The 19,899-nt window shown below is 39.3% G+C and overlaps 2 protein-coding genes across 2 annotated transcripts; both read right to left on the bottom strand.

Moving 5' to 3' along the window:
- Positions 1-354: 354 nt before the first annotated feature.
- Positions 355-2,766, bottom strand: LOC146668667 (uncharacterized). Its single transcript, XM_085408718.1, has 2 exons — positions 2,453-2,766; positions 355-2,062 (listed from the first exon to the last, which is right to left on the bottom strand). Exon 2 carries the CDS (start codon positions 1,988-1,990, stop codon positions 779-781), a length of 1,212 nt encoding a protein of 403 aa, XP_085264844.1. The 5' UTR covers positions 1,991-2,062; positions 2,453-2,766; the 3' UTR covers positions 355-778.
- An 11,200-nt stretch (positions 2,767-13,966) lies between these two features.
- On the bottom strand, positions 13,967-18,750 carry klf1 (Kruppel like factor 1 (erythroid)). The gene is made up of 3 exons (XM_085410642.1): positions 18,407-18,750; positions 16,390-17,248; positions 13,967-16,299 (listed from the first exon to the last, which is right to left on the bottom strand). Exons 1-3 carry the CDS (start codon positions 18,479-18,481, stop codon positions 16,124-16,126), a joined length of 1,110 nt encoding a protein of 369 aa, XP_085266768.1. The 5' UTR covers positions 18,482-18,750; the 3' UTR covers positions 13,967-16,123.
- Between the last annotated feature and the right edge of the window lie 1,149 nt (positions 18,751-19,899).

The raw sequence follows: 19,899 nt of genomic DNA, 5'->3' as shown, positions 1-19,899 counted from the left end.
GGAGGCCGATAGGTTGTCCAAACAACATTTAAGTTGACTGTCTAAGGTAGCCAAAGATAAAGATGATTAAATATCAATTAAAGACAATTAAACTATTAAATACCTTCAAATAAACCCTTAAAAACCCCTTTAAGGTGTGTTGAGGGTTAAGCCTTGGTTTTAGCATTAAAAGCCAACTTTTAGGTTAGGATTAATGTAAGAATTTGACACTTATTTGTGATGATTATTAAACAGATGGGGATGTGTGTGAGTGCAAAACCAAATGCAGATTGTTTGTGATTTTAAATTGTAGTAAAAAAAAATTGCAATTTCTTATCATGAAAAATGCTCACAGTGGTTTACATAAAGCAGGATTTTATTTCCACACAGTTGAGTGCACTCACAGTTTTGAAAAGTAACATCGAGGTTACGATAGTGAATGGCACAAAAACCACAGTACACTCCAAAACGTCATAACAGCTCAATTTTACACACAAAATAAGTGCCAGGTGTCTCGAAATATGACAAGATTGAAGATGAGGTTGAATCTGATGAGAAAGAGGTTTTTGCAGATGATGGACACATTCTTGTGTTTCAGTCCAGTACATACAGTGTTGCGTATACGTGATGACTTTCCTTAATTCTGCTCCTGCTGTATTGTTCATCACTGGAGCAAACAGGCCACTAAAAAATGTCATGCCATTTCAGAGGTAGCTGCTTATGCTCATCCCACTCTGGGAAAATGAGTTTGATTATTTGGGGAAATATGGTGTGGATCTGACCGTCCCCTCATCTGGTTTTAGGCCATCTTAGGAAGCAGCTGTTGAGACAGGAGCTTCTTGAGCTGAGCCACTTCCTGGGACAAACTGCTGATCTGCGACCTGAGGCTGTTGTCCTCTGCTGGATATCTGTGGTCGCTTGAATTCTGCGGAAAAGATGAGTTATTATATCCTGAAGGTGAACCCTGATACTGCACACCCCAGGCATCCTCTCTAGACCAAGAAGCCTGGCTCTCCACCTGGCCGTCCCACCCCACTTGCTGGTGGTTTCTCATTTGGATGTTTGGTCCCACCATGGCTATAGGCAGGCCACTATTCCTGCTGTCAGGTGATGCAGAAATTTCCCCTCCGTTGCTGCCTCCCCCAGGGCTTTTAAAACGAAGCTTGTGTGGAAGACTCCTCAAACCCTCCGATGAGGCTTGCCTGCTTAAATACTGACTCTCACAGCACTGCTGCTCCTCCGTCACATCCCTCGGAGAAGGCCTGCCACTCTCACCCAGTGTGTCATCAAAAAACACAGGGCTACCCACGTTTGAGCCACATGAGGTCACAACCCCAGTCTCCTGCGATCCACTATGACTCAACTCAGCTGTTCTTGCACCATAGATGGCGCCCTGCTGCGGAGCCTGAGAGAGGATCTGGTGAGTGTTGGCACTGGCCTGTGTGCCGACATATGGGGAGCCATCAGTGTGAGCCTGGTAGTGATTTGTTGATCTGGGGGTGGGATGAGGACAGAAGGGCGCAGTCAACGGTAGGATGGACACATTAGAGGGGTCCTTAACAAGCCCAAAGCGAAACTTGAGGGCCAACAGCTCGGCCCTGAGGCGGGCGTTCTCCTCCAGCAGACCCATCACCCGCCTCTCCAGCACCATGTCATTGACTCTCCGCTTTTCTCTGGAGCGTCTAGCTGCCTCGTTGTTTTTTTTCCTCTTGTCCCAGTAGCCATCATCTTTTTTCTCATTAGGGATGAACTCCCGTTTGCGACGTGCATTATTACCGCTGTCTTCGTCACAGCTGTTGCCAGCCATGGCTTCAGCGTTGTTAAAGCTGTCTTTGCGTTTGAAGGCAAACGTGTGACCCAGGAGGCTTCGGGCCAGCTGACTCGTGGAGGTCAGGATGGAAACAGCCTCCTCGGTGAAGGAGCCGGTTTCCCCCTGAGGCCTGGACCCCACACCCAGCAGAGAGGGCACCGACAGATCCTGGATGACGCCTCCCACAGTCTGACCCGTCATGTTCACTCACTCCTGACTGCAAGGAGCTGTAGGGCTGGCAGCTCCCGGTGAAATATGCTGTAATGGCTCCACCTAGAGGAGAAAAAAAAATCCACGTGGTGAGATGAAAATTTGTAATGTTGTAAAATTTAAACCGATTGTCAAATTAATGTTAGCAGGAAAATATTTTTAAATACAAGATTTAAAGGGAAAAGCTTTCAAAATGAATAATTACAAACATAAAAGCTGGATGAATCTTCCTTCACTTAAACTTAGAAATACCAGATGTCTTATTTGATTCTGTCCAAAATTATACATGAAAACTTTGATTTACTGGCATCAAATGGCCATAAATGTGTAATGGGTCATTTAGTTCTTCATGTTTACCCCACACAGAATAATAAAATATAGCACACGTATCTTAACAGGATAAAATAATGACTGTAAAGGTTACTTTAAAAGCCGCAAATGTATATTACTTACAAATCAAGCAGCTGCAAACTGATAAAAACCTTCTGGCTCGGAGAGGAGACTGCAAATCTCTGCCGGTCATTCAGACGTTTCCGCTCCTCAACACACCGCATCTCCCTGCCGTTCCTTCCCCCGCTCACTGGTTCAGCCGGGGTCGGAACCTCACCCCGGGTAACACACTCCTCCTCCTCCTCCTCGTTCTCTTCACCCTCCTCCTCCTCCTCCTAACGGGAAGCCAGCCGAGTCAAAACAGACAGGCAGGGGGGAAAATAAGTCTGATGGGCTTGTTAAATTTATACTTCCACGGCAGCTGTGATCTGCGGCGCTTTTAACTCTCGTGTGACGTGTCTGCCTGACACGCAGAGATGGGACTCCGATCATAACTGACATATCTGAGGTTACTAGAGGACAAAAAAGGAGGACAAATTAGCGTCATCATCAGAAACACATTTACGATGATGTACGGCCTTAATAAGACAGAAGCTCTACGTTTAAGCTTTAAGTACTTCAATTATAGTTTAATTTATCTCACCGAGTAACATTGAGGGGGCGTGGTTAATGGCTTGTACTGCAACCAGCCACCAGGGGGCGAATAAGATTTTTGGCTTTATGTTTGAACAGAAATAAGATGAAATGTCGAAATGTTTTTAAAGTATAAGTAAAACTTCTCATATTCAATTAAAATACGTTGGGTTCTGATAAGTTTCATCATGATTATTGATAAAAGAGTTTGAGACAGTTTGGAGTTTCTTTTTATGGGCTTAATTTTTGTAAAGTACCTTTCTGTAAGTATCAAGTTGATCACCATGGGTCACTTGACATCGTCGAACATTTTGATTTTAGGCATGAAATATGCACTTGGATTAATAATGTGTAATGATGTCCTTCCTTTTACTCACAGACTGTATATAAAATATCGATGTAGTTTCCGGGCCTGAAAAGTGGCAGACATACCTTAAATTAGAATTTTTTTTCTCCTCCCAGGAAGGTCCAGTTGTTCAGAAGTTTACCAGAATTTATCAGACATGTTTTTTTTTTTATTAAACTTCAGCAGATACAGCAGTAAATCCCACACCATTCTTTTTCATTCTTTTTTCCTCATATTTTTGGTCCCCTCAAACCTCCAACTAAACAAGGTAAATGGCTTCCCCTATGGGACCCTGGTTTTGCTGAAGACTCCTTCCTGTTTAAAAGGCGTTCTCCTTTCCCACTCTTGCCAGGTGCTTTGTCATAGGGGACTGACTGAACTTTGATGTTTTCTTTCTAAAAGTGTCTTTAACCTACTAAAGCAATATTTAGATAACTGTTGTTAAGAACTGGCACTATTTAAATTTATGAATCAATCACAGTCAGCAGGATTCTTCTAACAGATTAAAATGATACACTCCAACAGCTTTGACCTTTGGAGGCACACAACATCTAAAAGTGTCCTGTTCAAGCAGCAGATCCTTTAAGTCCTGTAACCAGTGGCCGACATACTATACATAGATGTTTGATCTGATTGAACCGAGGTCTGTGGTTTCTCTTTGGCATGTTTAGACCATGCTTACCGGTAATCAATTTTGCAATGTCACATTGTCCTGCTGAAAGAGACCACTGGGAATAATGTCACTATGAAGGTCTTACAAAACCATGTTAAAGAAATTTCACCAATTAGAGAGGGCACCAAAAAGCTGAAGACCAATTTAAATGTGTAAACATGGGGGGGGGGGGGGGATTATTAGCAGACAAATAGGAAGCATAACAAACGCAGGACAGAAAGAAAGAGAAACCTTCAAAATAAATCAGGAGATAACCAAAGGCGACTGAACAAGCACAAGATAAGGAAACACACTGAACATGTAGAGAAGAAGACTTACAGTAAACATTACGACAAAGACTAAGGAACACTGGATGATACACAGCGGCACAGAGAGAAGAGCAGATAGGGAAACACTGAGGGAACTTTAACTGCTACCAACAGAAACCAAAACATGAACCAAAACATGGGATACAAAACTGAAACTCATTACTGGAACAACCACATACTAAAACAGGAATTAAAGACTCAAAGATGTCACTAGAAACAAAACTTGCATTTTACCAGAGTAAAGAAATCAAAATAGAAACCCAGAAATCCAGCAACCACAAAAAATGAAAATTTCAAACACTTGGAGTGACAAAACACCACAGAAGCCCAACTCAAACATATTAACCAAGAATTTAAAAAAAATAAAACTGTAAAAACCTGAGGCCAGTGACCTTGTCATCATATTACCAGTGCTCATGGTTGCTTAAGTTGTCCTCATTTGCTCTTTCCAAGTAAGCACCACTAACGGGCAGTTCAAGGTACACAGAAACATGGGGAAAAAATACTGTGCACATGCTTTTTTTGTGTCTCTTACATTCAAATGAGCACATAGACAATATGATTCTGTTTTTCTTTCCATTACAACATCAGGTTATTAGGCAGCATAGTTGTGTAATGTAGCTCACCATGTATGTTTTCTCTCTTTCAGGACTATAGCTTTGCTGTGTTAAAAACAAGAGAAGCTAATCACAGATATACTAAACCTATGAGCTAATCTGTAAATTATTTAATCCTGTTAATGAAAAATGTAAAGACATCTTTATGGAGACTGTGCCCTGAAAGCTAGTGTAAATGGGGAAGCAAGCTGTTGCATAATACTCAGAGAAAGTGCATGTGAGGACTGTGCCATGCTGAAAGTTCAGTTGGGGTGAGTTTTTGCAGAAAAAAGGAACACTGTTCCATAAGCGTTGTGCCACAGTGATACTTCCTCCTTGCACATGGGACTTCTTCACACTGAACCTCTCCTTTTTCTGTGTCGGCCTCTTTAGTTTCCATTAAACAAGGCAATACTTTTCATTTAATTTATGCAGATCTACGCTGGGTGTCAAAGACTCGGCCCAGAGCCAGAAACGACTGGTCAAAGGGTCCAATCAAGGCAAAAGTTGGATATGTAAAATGGGAAAAGAGCAGTCCATGAGAGCATCATTTTTCACTGTATTTGGCACAAAGAAGCATCATGTTACAACATCTCATCAAGTCATGGGAACTGTTGTGCAAATTTCATCATTTCATCCAAGCCAGAGGCCTGAATTATTGTTAGTTTTGACGTTTTCTCACAGACATAAATATGAACTATGTCCTGTTATACCACATCAAAGCAAGGTAGTCAGGCCAAGGAGTTGTGTCAGTGTTTGTGTTTCTTTGTAATATACACTGACTGAATATGGAAGGACTGAGACATACAGCTGGCAATGCATTTATTTTTCTTAAGATTTCTCATGCTGCTGACCTGTTTTGTAAATGAAAAAGCAGTACTTGTATTCCTTTACTATAAAATCAATGCAAAAACTGAGCGGTGTTTATTTCTCATAGGGTATTATGCAACGCAGCAACTGGATGTTCCACTTTATGTGGGACTGTACAGCACTTTTTATCCCTTGTCCCACTGTCCCAAATATTGAGACAATGTTCCACATTCTGTTTAGCATGAAGACAGACACTGAATGACTTTAATGAGAGGATGCTATCATGGTTCTCAGGCAGGTTGACAGACCATCATTGTACACTATCTGCACAATGTCCAATATGGAAAAATGCAGGTCACCACATTGCTTCAGTGACATTACTAAACAAAATAGCAACTTAAAGAGTTCACAGCATTTTTATCCATCCATCCATTTGCTTCTGTTTATCCTATTTCAGGGTCACGGGGGGTGCTGAAGCCTATCCCACCTGTCTTAGGGTGAGAAGCAGGGTACACCCTGGACAGGTCGCGAGTCTGTTGCAGGGCAAACACATATACACAGGCAGCCATTCACACTGACATTCACACCTATGGGCAATTTAGAGTTTCCAATTAACCTACCCCCACTAAGTGCATGTCTTTGGACTGTGGGAGGAAGCTGGGGGACCTGGGGAGAGCCCACGCAAACACATGGAGAACATGCAGCTCCATACAGAAAGACCCCGGCCTGATGGTGGAATTGAACTCGGGCATTTTTATTTTGTGGAAATACTTTCAAAAGTATTAGAAGAAGATTATTGCACAAAACTAAAATTTACTTTCCTTTAATAGTGTTTATATTTACTTAGTGTAGTAAAGTTTCTTGTTGTATTTACCCATTTCCTCACTCTCTCACGCCTCACTCACTGTCTTGACTTTCTCATCACTGATTGGTTTCTGAGTTTCTTTGTACCTTAATTGAACTCAACTGGCACACATTATATATGGACTGTGCTTCCTGTTACTCACTCTTTTCACTCCCACAGTGGGTGACAGCTGAGGTGAGTTTGATTTGTTTTTCTGAGTTTAAACCTTTAAGTTAATTAGTTAACGTCCAACTTTGTTTTGTCTTTCAGAGTTTAGCAGCCCCTGTGTGTCTTTAAGTTAAAGTGAAATAAAGCCAGTCCCACTGCACAATCATTGATGGCTCTTTTCTTTGCCATGGTGACAACAACTTTATCTTACCTTCGAGCTTTCTAATAACACTTGGTAAGGTTGCATTCAAATAAAACATGACCTTTACACGTCAAATGCCTCTTAGCATTTCTAATGTGTCCAGCATTGTCAAAAACAAACATACTTTTTGCCCCATACTCCATTTGCAAGGTCCGGTCACCCTATTATGTAACACGTTTGCTGTTCCCCGCTTGAGAGAAATGTGGACTCATGAACTAAAATTCACTATTTGGGGGGTTTTTTCATCAAAGGTTTGGTGACAACAGTGTGACTGTGGAAATGTTTCTACGAACTTTACAGAGCAAATACGATCCAGGGGTGCATGCTGCAACGTACCGTGGAGGTTTTGGAGGCTGGAGCAAAAAAATTGAGCTGAATGAGCAGCAAACTGTAAATAAGGTTAAATGATGGATGTGCAGCACTCTTTCCCTTTGTTAGAGCAGCAAGTCTGCATGCTGGTATGTTAACTGGCCCCTGAGGGATTCTGGAAATGTTATATCATGTTAAACCTGGTGGTGGTTCTAGATGAAATAAAAGGGGTCACAAGCATTACTATAATTCACACAGAAGGGGAGCTGAACATGAGTGTCAAAGTCCATGGTAGTCTTCCCAGCAGGTATTGGTACATTTCCATGTAGGCCTGAGGTACAGCTCTGCCATCACAAGAGTCATGATGGATATAGAATCTGTAATGTAAACTGCTTTTTGGAGAAATGTCTAAAGTTAAGTGTCCTTTAGAATTAATTCAGCACTTTGTGTTCTGCATTTTCAAAACAGCTGGATTCTTCAGTACCAAATGGATTTGCTTTAACTCTCTCATGTCTGCCAGAACAAAGTAATTTCCAATAAAGAGGAGAGTTTATAATCACAGACTGTGTAGGTGTGCATACACACTCACCTCTGAACACCTGCTCTGATCCACCATGACTCTTACCGTGTCCCTGTGTATTGAACTAAAGATTAAAGTCATAACATCAACCAGCATCAGTGGACATGCTTCGTTGGCGACGTGTCCACTCTGCACCGGGGATTATGTAACTGAAATATTGTGCAAAATATCAACGCGCGTAATAACATTTTGAGTCCTCATTTGAACCTTGTAAACCACCTGATCTAGCATCACAGAGTTCACCAGTATAAATTTACTCATAAAAATGTCAGCGTTAGAAACCAGTAACACATGTCCACTCTTAGCAAAGAGTGTAGGCTTCCAGAATCTTACAGTATTGATTCTAAAATACTTTTACTTCGATACAAAATCTTATAGTCTTGGGTCATCTTATATCTTATAGTTTGACGACCCCTGCCAAATCATAAGCTACTAAATACTTTAGCTTTTGCAGTTCATGCTCTCATACTCCAGAACAGCCTACCTCAAAATCTTAAGGAAGCAAACTCTGACAGTAATTTCAAGATACCCCTTTTTTATTCTGACATTTAAATACCATTTTAACTTAATAATACTACTGTACTGATAAGAATCGTCCCCATTCAGGAACATGGCAGATGCAGAGAACAGTTTTGTTTAAAGGTCTGTCAGCTTGATATGTTTTTATGCCTGTGATGCCCTTTTAACCTCCACATGTGACATTCGGGTATAAAAATAAATTGAAGTGAACTGAAATCACATAGCTGGTTAGCACATTTACACTATTATGTATACTGTAAGTAACCAGCAGTATGTAAAAGCAGTTAAAAAAAAAAAGCTAATAAAAATTACATTTATTTCCTCTTCAAAAGCATGTTAAAAAAAATGAATAAGGGGCATATGAAGCTTTCTGAGAAAACTAGAGTTTTGCATTACAATCATTAAGTGCAGAATAAATAATCTGGGATGCTTTTAGTTACCGATTTCTCCAAAAGAACAAGTATGCTGTATTTAACAAGCTCATCTGGTGACCTTTTTATTTTACATGTAATGTTTTACTGTTGGTTTTAAGTTTCAAAACTTATTGTTGTTTGACCAGAAACCAGGGACCTGCACGGAGGCACAGTGGAAGATAAGGATTATTATAAACTGTGAATCATGCAAAGCTACCCTGGAGTTGGAAACAACTGTAACAGGTCAATGAAAAGTCTAAAGACTAAAAGAGGATCATTTTGCCTCTGCTGCGGCCATTTTTATTGTAATTATGAGTCTCCTGGTTTTATCGAGTTGCCATACTAAATGCGTGCATTAAAATTTAAAAACAGGCAGCTCATTATGTCAGCAAAGCCTCCCTGTTGCATATGCATTCATGTGTACGCAAAGCCTCATTAGCTCTTTGAAAAACAAAGGTACAAACTAATTGACTGCCGGTGCACAGAGTGTTCTGTGGCCTTGTTTGACTCTGTGTGTGTATGCTCAAGTTCAAATCAGGCGGATAACCCCCACCCCCGCTCCGTCTTTCTCCCTCTTCCCTCTCCCAGCTTTTCCTTTGATTCATTTGGACTCGCAGTCCCTCTCAACAGTCTCAGTGCTGCAGCGGCTTTCAGCGCTCTAATCCTCATCCTGCTCTCGGACAGCAGGCCAAGATTCTCATTATGTGAGGTTGTGTAACTGCAGACAAAGAGTAAATAATTCCACACATTCATACTGGCTTAAAATAATCAAACTGAATTCGATGAGAGAGAGAACAAACGCACTGAGTGGGACTACTTTGTCATCGTTTAGAAATCCTTATATTATATACCATACGGACAGTTACCAGTCCAAAATCATGCTACATTTTTTTCATAAAAAATACAGATGTTGTAGAGGCCTGAAATAGCGGGTTTAATAATGCAGAGAAAATCCATTTATAAAATGCTCATTGGAGAAGCAGTTATCCTAAAATATTAATTCTATAATATACTGTGTGTATATTGCATGTGAGAATGTTTCCACATGTTTATTTTAGTGATATGAAGGGTAGCAGTACAGTTGATTATTTATTATTATTATTAATCCTTTATTTATCCAGGTAAAAATCTCATTGAGATTAAAAATCTCATTTCCAAGAGAGACCTGGCATCATGGCAACAAAAGTCACATACTACATAGGTATATAACATTTAAAACAAATATAACATTTAAAATACAAATACTGCAGAGTTCAGACAGCGTTACTATTCAGATGATGTGTTTTACCTTTCCAACACTGCAATTTAGTGTTTAAGTGTCTGAAAATGTCCCAATTTTTCTTGACTTCTGACCGCACATTTTCAAGGAAGCTTAATATGAGAATCTGTGCAATAGAGTCTAGAGCAGCTGTCTAAGGAGTTTATAATTTTGAGTCTTAATACATTAAGACTCAAACTCCTTAAAAGCTGCCCAATATTTAAAGCAATATAAAAGGATGTAAACTATGAAAAAAGCTTAATTAAATATATTAAATGCAATTAATGAAGTATACAATATTTAGATGTGAGAGGGAAATCAAGTAAAACAGGTATAGAGAAAGTATTTGTTTTTTTTGGTTTGAGTTCTAAAGTTACATTTTGATTCTTGTTAAAATATAACTGTCGGCACTTCCAGATGTGAGCTTGCTTATCTGGAAGCTACCCTGTTTCCTTCTCCCTCTCCTTAACTTGATTAAATAAGTGACTGAAATGACGTATCTTGTTAGGGGGGGAAACAACAAGAAAGAGGAGGATTTAATTATGCTTCTGTCCTCAGTAAACCTTCTTCCACTGCAGCATTCAAATTGTTTTCTGTGGTTCATGTGGGTGGTGGGGAGGAAGAAAATATCCTTCTTTATATAAAACAATCAAATCAAATTATTTAATGAGTCTTTTCCATTAATGACCTGGCATTGGGGATTTAGAAAAAAAAATGTGGTGGAATAAGCTTAAAGAATCAAATGCACTGAAAAACATTACATTACCGTCATTGTTTATGCCACATGGTGTTTAAGCCTTGGCCTGGTCACATGCATTATAATAATGTCTTTGTTTAGTACACTCTTGTCATGCTCAGAGATAAGATCACTCCAATCAAGGGGTTAGCTATAACCTTATGTAACCATGAAAGGAGGAAGTAGAACATGGAAGTAGAAAGCAGATTTGTTTCAGAGTTTGTTTGTTCTTTTAGGGCACTACAGGCCAGAGCCTCTATCCTTGTGTCACCTCTAAATCCCAAATCACTTTCCCTTGAACGCTGCACTAAAATAGACTGCAGATGGAGCCTCATGACCATCACTAACATATTTGTGATTTATCTGATGTTGTGGAACATCTTTTGTATGAGTGAAGAACAGATTATTATTATTAGCTCTAAAATTATCATGATTGCTTGAGGGCGGTGTGATAAAGCAGGTTTTCCATCTTATGACAGGGTTGGTGGTTTGATTCCAATGGCAGAACACTTTACGTTGCACCTTGCAATTTGCATGGCAGTGTGTGAGTAAGTGTATGAGCCCTTGATTATGTAATGATATACGGTCAAGGCCAAAAGAGGCCTTTTTAATATTGGTCATATTTTATATGTTAATACAGCTGTGGTCACTAGTTTAGATGCACTTATCATGGGCATGGATGAGATGGTAATTTGGGGTTTTGAATTATTTAATTGTTCTTTCCCAACTTGGGTGAAAAAGTTTGAATTTATGCATATACATTCCTTCGAATACTTGGTTAAGTGTCCCTTGGCAAGCTGCACCATGGCCAGAATCTTTTTGGTTGCTGTCTGCAAGCTTGTGGCATAATTCTGGTTGGGTATTTGACCTGTCTCTTGGCGAAATTTCTAGAGTTCACTTAAATTGGTTTGTTTCTTGGTGCACATCTGGATGGAGGCAAGGCCATTCCACAAGCTTCATGTTAGCTTGCATTTTGAGTCCAGCCTGCCTCATTGGGTATGACAGTTTTGATGTGTGTTTGGGATTATTGTCCTGTTAGAAAATCCAACTGTATCCAAGTTTGACTTTCTAGCTGTTGATTTAAGGTAAAGTTGAAGAATTTGGAGGTAGATCTCCTCTTTTATTATTTCATCAACTTTGTGCAATGAACCAGCACAACTGGCAGTAAAATAGCTACAGAGCATGATGATGCCACCACCCAAGCTTGTTAGTTGGTGCATCATTTTTAGGTTTGAAAGCTTGACCTTGATCTTTCTGAAACATACCTAATGTCTTTGTGGACAAATGGTTCAACCTTTGTCTTATTTGTTGTCCATGTGGGCAGCTGCAAATTTCAGTTGAGCTTGAAGGTGTTCATTTTTAACAGGGGCTCCTACTTGGTTGAGACCCTTTCAGTCTCAATCCAGTAAGTGTATATATCTCATTGTATTTCTTCAGGCATAGGAATCTAGAATCGGCTTCCAGTAGTCCAGTTCCTTGGAACTGTTAGTATGCTTGACTATGATCCTGCTTTCCAGTTCCAGTTGCACTTGTGGTTCTTTGAGCTGATTTCAGTTTGTGTGTCTGAGGAGGTAAATAGTGTTTATGGACATTACTTGTATTTTTACTGCACAAAATGATGAGTAAAGTGCAAACTGCATCCAGTACATCAAGCACAACAGTCGCATTATGCTGCTAACATAACTTCACCTCGCTGCGAGCATCTACACCAGTGATGTCCAAACCTCTAAGCTTCGAGGACCGGTGTCCTGCAGGTTTTAGATGTGTCCTTGACTTAAATGGCTAAATTACCTCCTCAACATGTCTTGAAGTTCTCCAGAGGCCTGGTAATGAGCTAATCATTTGATTCAGGTGTATAGACCCAGGGTGAGATCTAAAACTTGCAGGACACTGGCCCTCGAGGCCTGGAGTTGGCCAAGCCTGATCTACACAGACAGCATGCTAACACAAAGCTAGCCAAGAACCCAGCGCAGCCCCGGCACAGGAGTCAGACTCTGAACTTCAACAGGTAACAAACAGATGAGCAGTCAGGCTGCAGCCTCTATTTCTACCTGAAAAATGTTCTGTACAATATATTACCTTTTTTGAGTAATGACCCCAATGGTGATCACAATAAAGAGGGGAAATACCTCCAACATGAACAAACATTTGACCCACAACATGTCATTAATTTGCATGAATGTCTTTGATATGCTGCTTAGCGATGGTGTTTACTATCAAAGTAAAGAAAATAAGAGAATCGATAATGAATCGGAATCACTAAATTCTTATCATTTCGCTTCTGTAGTTCTCATTGGCTCTGCTCATTTCATTTCTGACCTCATTCTGACCAAAATTTCAAATAATGCATTAAGTGTATCTGCAAGTAGTCTCCAAAATGCTCATCTCAAGAACACAGCTCTGGCTGTGTGCACAGAAGCCCCGCCGACCTGCTGTTCAAGCCTTCTGTTTTTTGGAAGGCAAAACAGGTTATGGTAGACCATGATAAACTGGGAGGCCTGCACCAAGACCAAGCACAAGGTAAATAAGGTTTATTTTGAACTGTTGGTCATGCAAAGCTACCCTAATAGAGTCCAAGAACATAGTTATGGAACTGGAAATGAGCATATTAGGTCCCTTTTAAGGACTTTCTAGCTCTTAGATTAAAAGGCATCATTTACTATTAACTTCATGTAGATATTTCAGGCTCTGATTAAGGCATTTATGTGTTGATGCATGTACTAGCTAGTTAACGTCTCTGCTCAACATTCATTATGTTGTCCCCGATTAGCAGGATTAAGAACCCAGTTTTAGCCATGGTAGCACATCAAAGTGGACCTAGCTGCAGCAGCTCAGTCTTAATCGCTAGTACAGATCAAACTCTAATACTAACCCTTGACTTGGTTGGGCTCCTGCAAAACATTTGTATGATTGCATAACTGGTCTCATGAGAGGTAAAGATATAACTGTTCCTGTTCACATACCAGAAAATCCAGAACATGAGGGTTAAATTAACTGTACGTCAGACTTTCATATTATTAAAGAGGAATTTCGTGGATTTTATTGAATCTGTCGAAGAACTTAGTATTTCCATGTAAGTTTATAAAAAGTTACAAACAGGCTTTTGTACAAAATTACATCACTTCAGTATCATGCTCTGGAAGTTAAATCCATTTACAGAGTGGAAACTTGCAATTACAATAAATGATTTTAAAATGAATATCTCTCATTTTAAAATATGTTCATGCACCAAACCCTCTCTCTTTTTTGGTTTGTTTTTGTTTTTTGAGGTTTTACCAAAGCCTCAGAATCTCTGTGATCTTTTATGCAACTAAAAATACTGTCAATATTAATGCTTTGTTGTGGATCACATTAGGTCAGCAGTGGTTTTTTATAACTTTGTTTACAAAGCAGTGCAGATTCATTGCTGAATGTGTATGCTTAAGCATGTGTTGTAGATGCTGGTAAGTGTGTGAGGTTGTGAGTCTGTTTGTCTTCCCTGAGGGTATGCAGTACACAACATTCTATATATTTGTTAGATGGAGGGAGAGGAAGCTTCTTAATGTGATGATGAACTCCATCATCTGACATAATCAGGATGAATCAGTGCACCGTGTTACATAAGCAGATCCCCATCCTTACCTCACCCTTACCCAGATTAGAAACACAGCAGACACAGCCGCCTACAGCCTGCTGATACCTGCCTGCAGCCTGGAGGACTGACGTGATAACAGAACACTGACATCTAGAGGTCAAATGCTGATATCAAACATAGTGCTTTCTCTCTCTTGGAAAATGAAAAATGTGTTTTCACTTTCTTTGAAAACCCCAAATGACTTGAAACGGACAATTCTTCCTAATCTTGCTGTAAAGCAAACAATATTTAAGGGCAGGGGTATAAAACATTCAGCCCACTGGAGGGTCCAGTTTGATGTACTAATGACTGAAAAATGCAGTTTTGCAGTACTGACAAGGACATAAATCGTGGCCTGTTGTGCAAAAAGAGTAGTAAAGTAACTAATAAACCATTAAACAAAAAAATATATATATCATTGCTGACAAATATCATAGTATTTCTCAATAATTTTAAAGTCCCAGCTTTATGGTTTTGTGATTTATTTGTATTTATTTTTTATTTATTTATTTTTAAATCAGGCTCGACTGACCAACAGTTTTACAGAATTAAAAGTCTTTATTGTTGGAATTAAAACATCTTAAAAATTCTTAACACAACAATGCTAACAACGCTCTTTTGAAACAAAAATATTTTACAAATAATATAGTATCTTCTGCTGTTGTAAAAGATCGTGACAATAAATATGTTGCTTATTTTTTAATGACAATAGAGAGCTCAGAAAAATACTGATTATTTACAGCTTTAGCAAATGCTTATTTTTAAATAAAAATATGTTTTAAAAAATAAACCAATATTAGTTTGCTTCACATATAATTTAAGTCATATTTCTATTACCATTTTGGACACACCAGCTCATGGGTATGGGTCAGTGTTTCTCTTTCTGACTGCATGATGTTTAACTGTTGTGTCACATCAGTTTTGTGGTCCTTTTAAACTGTATAGAACCCAGTGTAATAGATTTATAGTTATCAGATACTTTGTAAGGACATAAAATCATACTGCAGTGCAGTATTCTTTCTTTCCCTTGCACAAAAAGGGGGAATTAAAAAAATTAAATTAAATTAAACATTGATATTTGCACTTGGCCAAAATCTGCCAAATATCAGTACTTCATCTTGCTTTGCCTGTAAGGGGAACAGAATTTGAGATGACTATATCATCTCAGTGCTGACATAATTAAGCATGGCTAATAAGCACTCGTGGCTTTCTTCGTAAGCTGTGAGTTCTGGATACACTGTTGTGTGTCATCTTGTAACCAATGCTACAAACACTTTTAGGTCTTTTGTTAGTGTTTAAGTCCACTGTCTGTAAACCCACAGTGTGTACAGTGTTTGTAAAAGCGGCTCTTATAGCTTTAGACATGCTTATTTTACAAAGGTTGTCTTCTTCTGGTTGACATGCTGCCAGGTTAAGTTAGGACTTTGATTTAAGGTATATGGTAACTGTTGTGCTCAGATATGTAGATGTGATGGTTAAAGGGTACCCAATATTATCTATCAGCAAGTCCCCTGCTCCATCTTTTTTCTGTGGAGTACTTCTCTAATTACCAGTGCTTCAGCAATTACTAATGGTCACTCTTTAAGTGACGGATATCAATCATTTCTGAAGCTGAAGGGTTTTCAATTAGATTTTGAGTTAGACCTATCTCATTTGTTTTGTAAATATACCAAAAACATCTACACCAGATGACTTTTGAGGTCCTACATTCAGACAAAATTTGTCTACTTTTTAATTAAAATGTCCTATAATGGCAGAGGTGTAGATTTGTGTATATGCGAGAGCGTTAGTTGTGTCTCTTCATGTGCAGAGCCAGGTGGTCTGAGCGAGAGAAGGCTCTCTGACAGAGCATACACTGGTACGGTTTCTGACCCGTGTGCTTGCGGTAGTGACGTGTCAGCTCATCCGAGCGGGCAAATTTCCAGCTGCAGCCCTCCCATGAACAGTGGTAAGGCTTTTCACCTGATAAAAGATAATAAAGCAGATAGCAGTTTTTTAAAAAAGCATCATTTAAACCATGAGTTAAGATCAGTTGTTTCTGTTGTTGGTTACCTGTGTGGGTGCGGAGGTGAGCCTTGAGGTGCGAGCTCTTGGTGTAGGTCTTGCTGCAGCCGGGGTATTCACAGCTGTGGATGGCTGGTCTCTTTTTCCCCGTAGCTCTTCTGCCACGCTTCCCTTCCAACCCACTAGGGGGCACCTGTTGTCCAACCAGCAGAGGCTGCTGGTGCAGGGGCAAATGCCCCTGGCTGTGGTTGTAGTCACAGTAAAGGCTGGCAGTGTGGTTAAAGTGGGGCAAGTAGCGGTAGTGTCGAGGGTCAGGAGTCACAGGCTGAGGTCGGATGAACCTGTTTTCAGGGATGGCCACCACGGGAGGCTGTTGCTGTTGGTGGTGGTGGTGATAGTAGGGGTTGAAGTCCCATGATGCAACCTTACTGAGGCTTCCTCTGCTGTGTCTTTCAACACTTCCTCCTTGGGAGAAGTCAAACTGATTTACATTATGCACATTAGAAAATAAAGTTCGACCTGTTTGATCGTCATTAAAACTACGCTGGTACAGCTCTGGCTGGACTGTGGTGGTTTCAGCAAGGGACATGAGCTCAGCCATGAGGCTGCCGCTGTTCATCTGTAGACTCTCCTGTCCTGATGGGTCCTTAAGCACACTCGTCTCTTGGTATGCAGTGTTTGGGTCAAACTGCGGAAGCAGTTGGTTGCTGTTGTTGAGAGAGGGGCTAGGGTCGGGGGAAGGGCTGCGCCACTCTGACAGCAGAAACTCAATGTCCCATGATGCTTGGCTGTCATCATCCAGGAGCTCCTCTGCCATTTGTTCAGAGACCTGCAGTTGCTCAGAGCTCTTTGGTGACAGTTTAGTGCTTGGGGAGTCCAAAGGGAGAGACCCATCTGACTTACACACCTGTTGGAGAGAATTTTAAGATCATGAAAACCAAGAACATCCTTAAATGTTCACAGAGGGTATTTTCCAAATATACAAACAAACTAGATTACTTATTTTGTTTACCTCAGAATAACCAAATAATAATATAAGCCCATAATAAATTCAGCTGAATTTCATCGAATGAGTAGATTTTCTTAGCATTTGCACCAGTGAGTCAAGCTTCTTGCTTAGGGCCACAAAGCGCCTAATCTGATTTAAAACGGACCAGACCAGTAAAACTGTTGCGTAATAACCACTGTGAGATGGTTTGAGAAAACTATGTGCAATTTCAATAATATATCTCAGTTTTTCTATGTGCAGACAGACTTCTGTTATCACATGTACATTACAATTTGTAGATCACAATGGATCTGCAAAGCCACAAATCCTCAAGTGTAGAGTATTTTTGAAATTCAACAATATTATTTTTAGTTCTGTATAAAAAGAACAGCTTCCGTCTCAACATACTTCTATCTTTATGGACATTTCCACTCTGTTCTGTTACAAATTTGAATTATTAATGACTGTTATTCAATTGTAAAACTTTCAGACTTTGCAAAGTCACTGTTCTTTATTACTGATTTAATTTAGTTTAGTTTCTTTCACATAATAGTAAAAAAAAATTTTCAGATTGCCAGAAATAACAAAAAAAATGCATTAATTTCTGCCCACTGTGGTAATAGATGCTGGTGGCTCTCACACACGTGTATTATTCTAATACAAATCCAAAGCTATCATTAAAGATATTCAATAAATTATTTATTAAGCCAACAGTTTTGCTCCCTGCAGACTTTCTTTACATTGTGATTTCATTGCTTTTTCATATAAAGCAGCACAATCCACAATACAATAAGTGAACTCAATTGGAACAACAGCAAAATTTTACAAAAAGCTACCAAGTGTAAATAAGATTTCATTTAACTTCATCTTGAAACTGTATGCAGTATATTTTTAGAGCCCTTTAGAACAAACAAAAAAACTTACAAGTCATTTTGGTAGCAGTTTAATTTTGAGCATTATTCCGTCACTTTTGTAGTAAAAGCAGACACATAAATATTAAATGGTCACACTACATGAAAGGTGAGTCACTATATTTCGCTAAAAGAATCAAATATTTGAAGTGAACATGCTACTTACTTTCATATTGTCAGTGGAGTGAGAGAGGTTGGAGAAGGAGCTGAAGGAAGGGAGCACAGCCTGGGTAACAGCCATCAAGCAGTCTGATATGGCAACAGGTGTAACAAGAACAGGAAAGTTTCTCTTTTCTTTTGGATACTTCTGTATTTTTTTTTTTTTTTTTACATGCCCACCTCACCCTCAGCTAACAGGAAGTCAGACTCCAGCTCACCAGGCCTCTCATCCCAGTTACAGTCCACTCAGTGCAAACAGGCCACAGAGAACTGCCTCCTTTTCGTCATTGCTTGCCTGCTATCTCTCCCTCCTCTCTCTTGTCTATCTCTGTCAGCTGCAAGTCTAACTTCAAATCTCTCGTTTTCATGTAGGTTTTGACCGTTAGGAGGTGGAGCATACGTGTAAATTACTTCTCTGGTTCCTTTAAGACCGGTCATTTATAAACCCTAAGAAACTCTACTATCTGACCTCAGCACACTGTCTTCCTGTTGTGTGGGATTCAGAGCAATAAAACCTGAAAAAACATTGAGCGTCAGGCTGTCCTCTCACCTTTTACATGTGAGGAAAGACCAAACAACCTTCGCTTTTGCTGCAATTAAAAGCTAAAATTTGATGAATCATTATCAGTGAAATGGTCACTGACGTGAATATGCTCAACAATCATTTTACACTCATGTTTTTAAAATTCTTAAAGTACGTTTTTACAGATGTTTATTTCACAGAGGAAAAAGTTGGGATCAAATAGCAACACACACATTTTTTTAAGGCTTCACAGGGAGTCAAATGAGGATTAAAGCAATAGCTGTTAACTGTTTACGCATTAAACACGAAAGAAACATTTTTGGTTTGTCACTGGAAACTTTTATTTTGTAAGTAGAATATGTCAAAAAGGGAAAGGGGGAAACTGTTTTACAAAATTAAACAATAAATTAATATAAATTTGCGTATGTGAGTTTTAATTTGTATCATTTGGCATTTGTGTAGCACTGCACGTGTCTGACAGTGTACATCAGGTATTTCAGGGAAACAAAATCATGCTAATGATGTAGAGCTAAAATGTATCAAATATGATACACTAGCCTTAACAGGATTAAACAGCTGCTCCATCAAAACTGAACGAGTAGTTTTAAAATGATACACAAAATAATAAAATCATGATAATTAGATGGTAACAGTCACTGCAAATAGTTGCAAATAAATAAAAAAAAAGGGGATAAATAATGCTGAAAACATCTTCTAAGTTTACTGAACTACCATCCATACTTTTGAATGTCTACACAAATGCCTTTAAAGTGCAGTAAAATTAAGCCTGTAGACAAATGGCGCACACTCAGTTATTTTTCATTCACAAGTAAACAGATCATTGGCTGTTATCAGATGAAAGGCTGCTATCTATTTAAGCACGCTTTGGCACAAAGTCCAAACTGTGTGGGCACACATACAGAGACGTTTTATGCACGTTTAATGTTGATAGACATGTTAATTGAAAAAAGAAAGCA

The sequence above is a fragment of the Rhamphochromis longiceps genome, linkage group LG6, assembly GCF_057381845.1.
Source record: "Rhamphochromis longiceps isolate RC_006_pf linkage group LG6, R_longiceps_female_GT1.1, whole genome shotgun sequence".
NCBI classification, from domain to species: Eukaryota; Metazoa; Chordata; class Actinopteri; order Cichliformes; family Cichlidae; genus Rhamphochromis; species Rhamphochromis longiceps.
This window is presented reverse-complemented; position numbering and strand designations above follow the sequence as displayed.

What these genes read in the sequence shown, in the direction of transcription:
- LOC146668667 (XM_085408718.1), bottom strand. Translation starts at nt 1,990, where the DNA reads ATGACGGGTCAGACTGTGGGAGGCGTCATCCAGGATCTGTCGGTGCCC.
- klf1 (XM_085410642.1), bottom strand. Translation starts at nt 18,481, where the DNA reads ATGGCTGTTACCCAGGCTGTGCTCCCTTCCTTCAGCTCCTTCTCCAAC. An exon ending in ACTCCACTGACAATATGAAA is followed by an intron (nt 17,249 to 18,406) that starts GTAAGTAGCATG and finishes TCTCTCCAACAG; the next exon opens with GTGTGTAAGTCAGATGGGTC. An exon ending in TCACCTCCGCACCCACACAG is followed by an intron (nt 16,300 to 16,389) that starts GTAACCAACAAC and finishes ATCTTTTATCAG; the next exon opens with GTGAAAAGCCTTACCACTGT.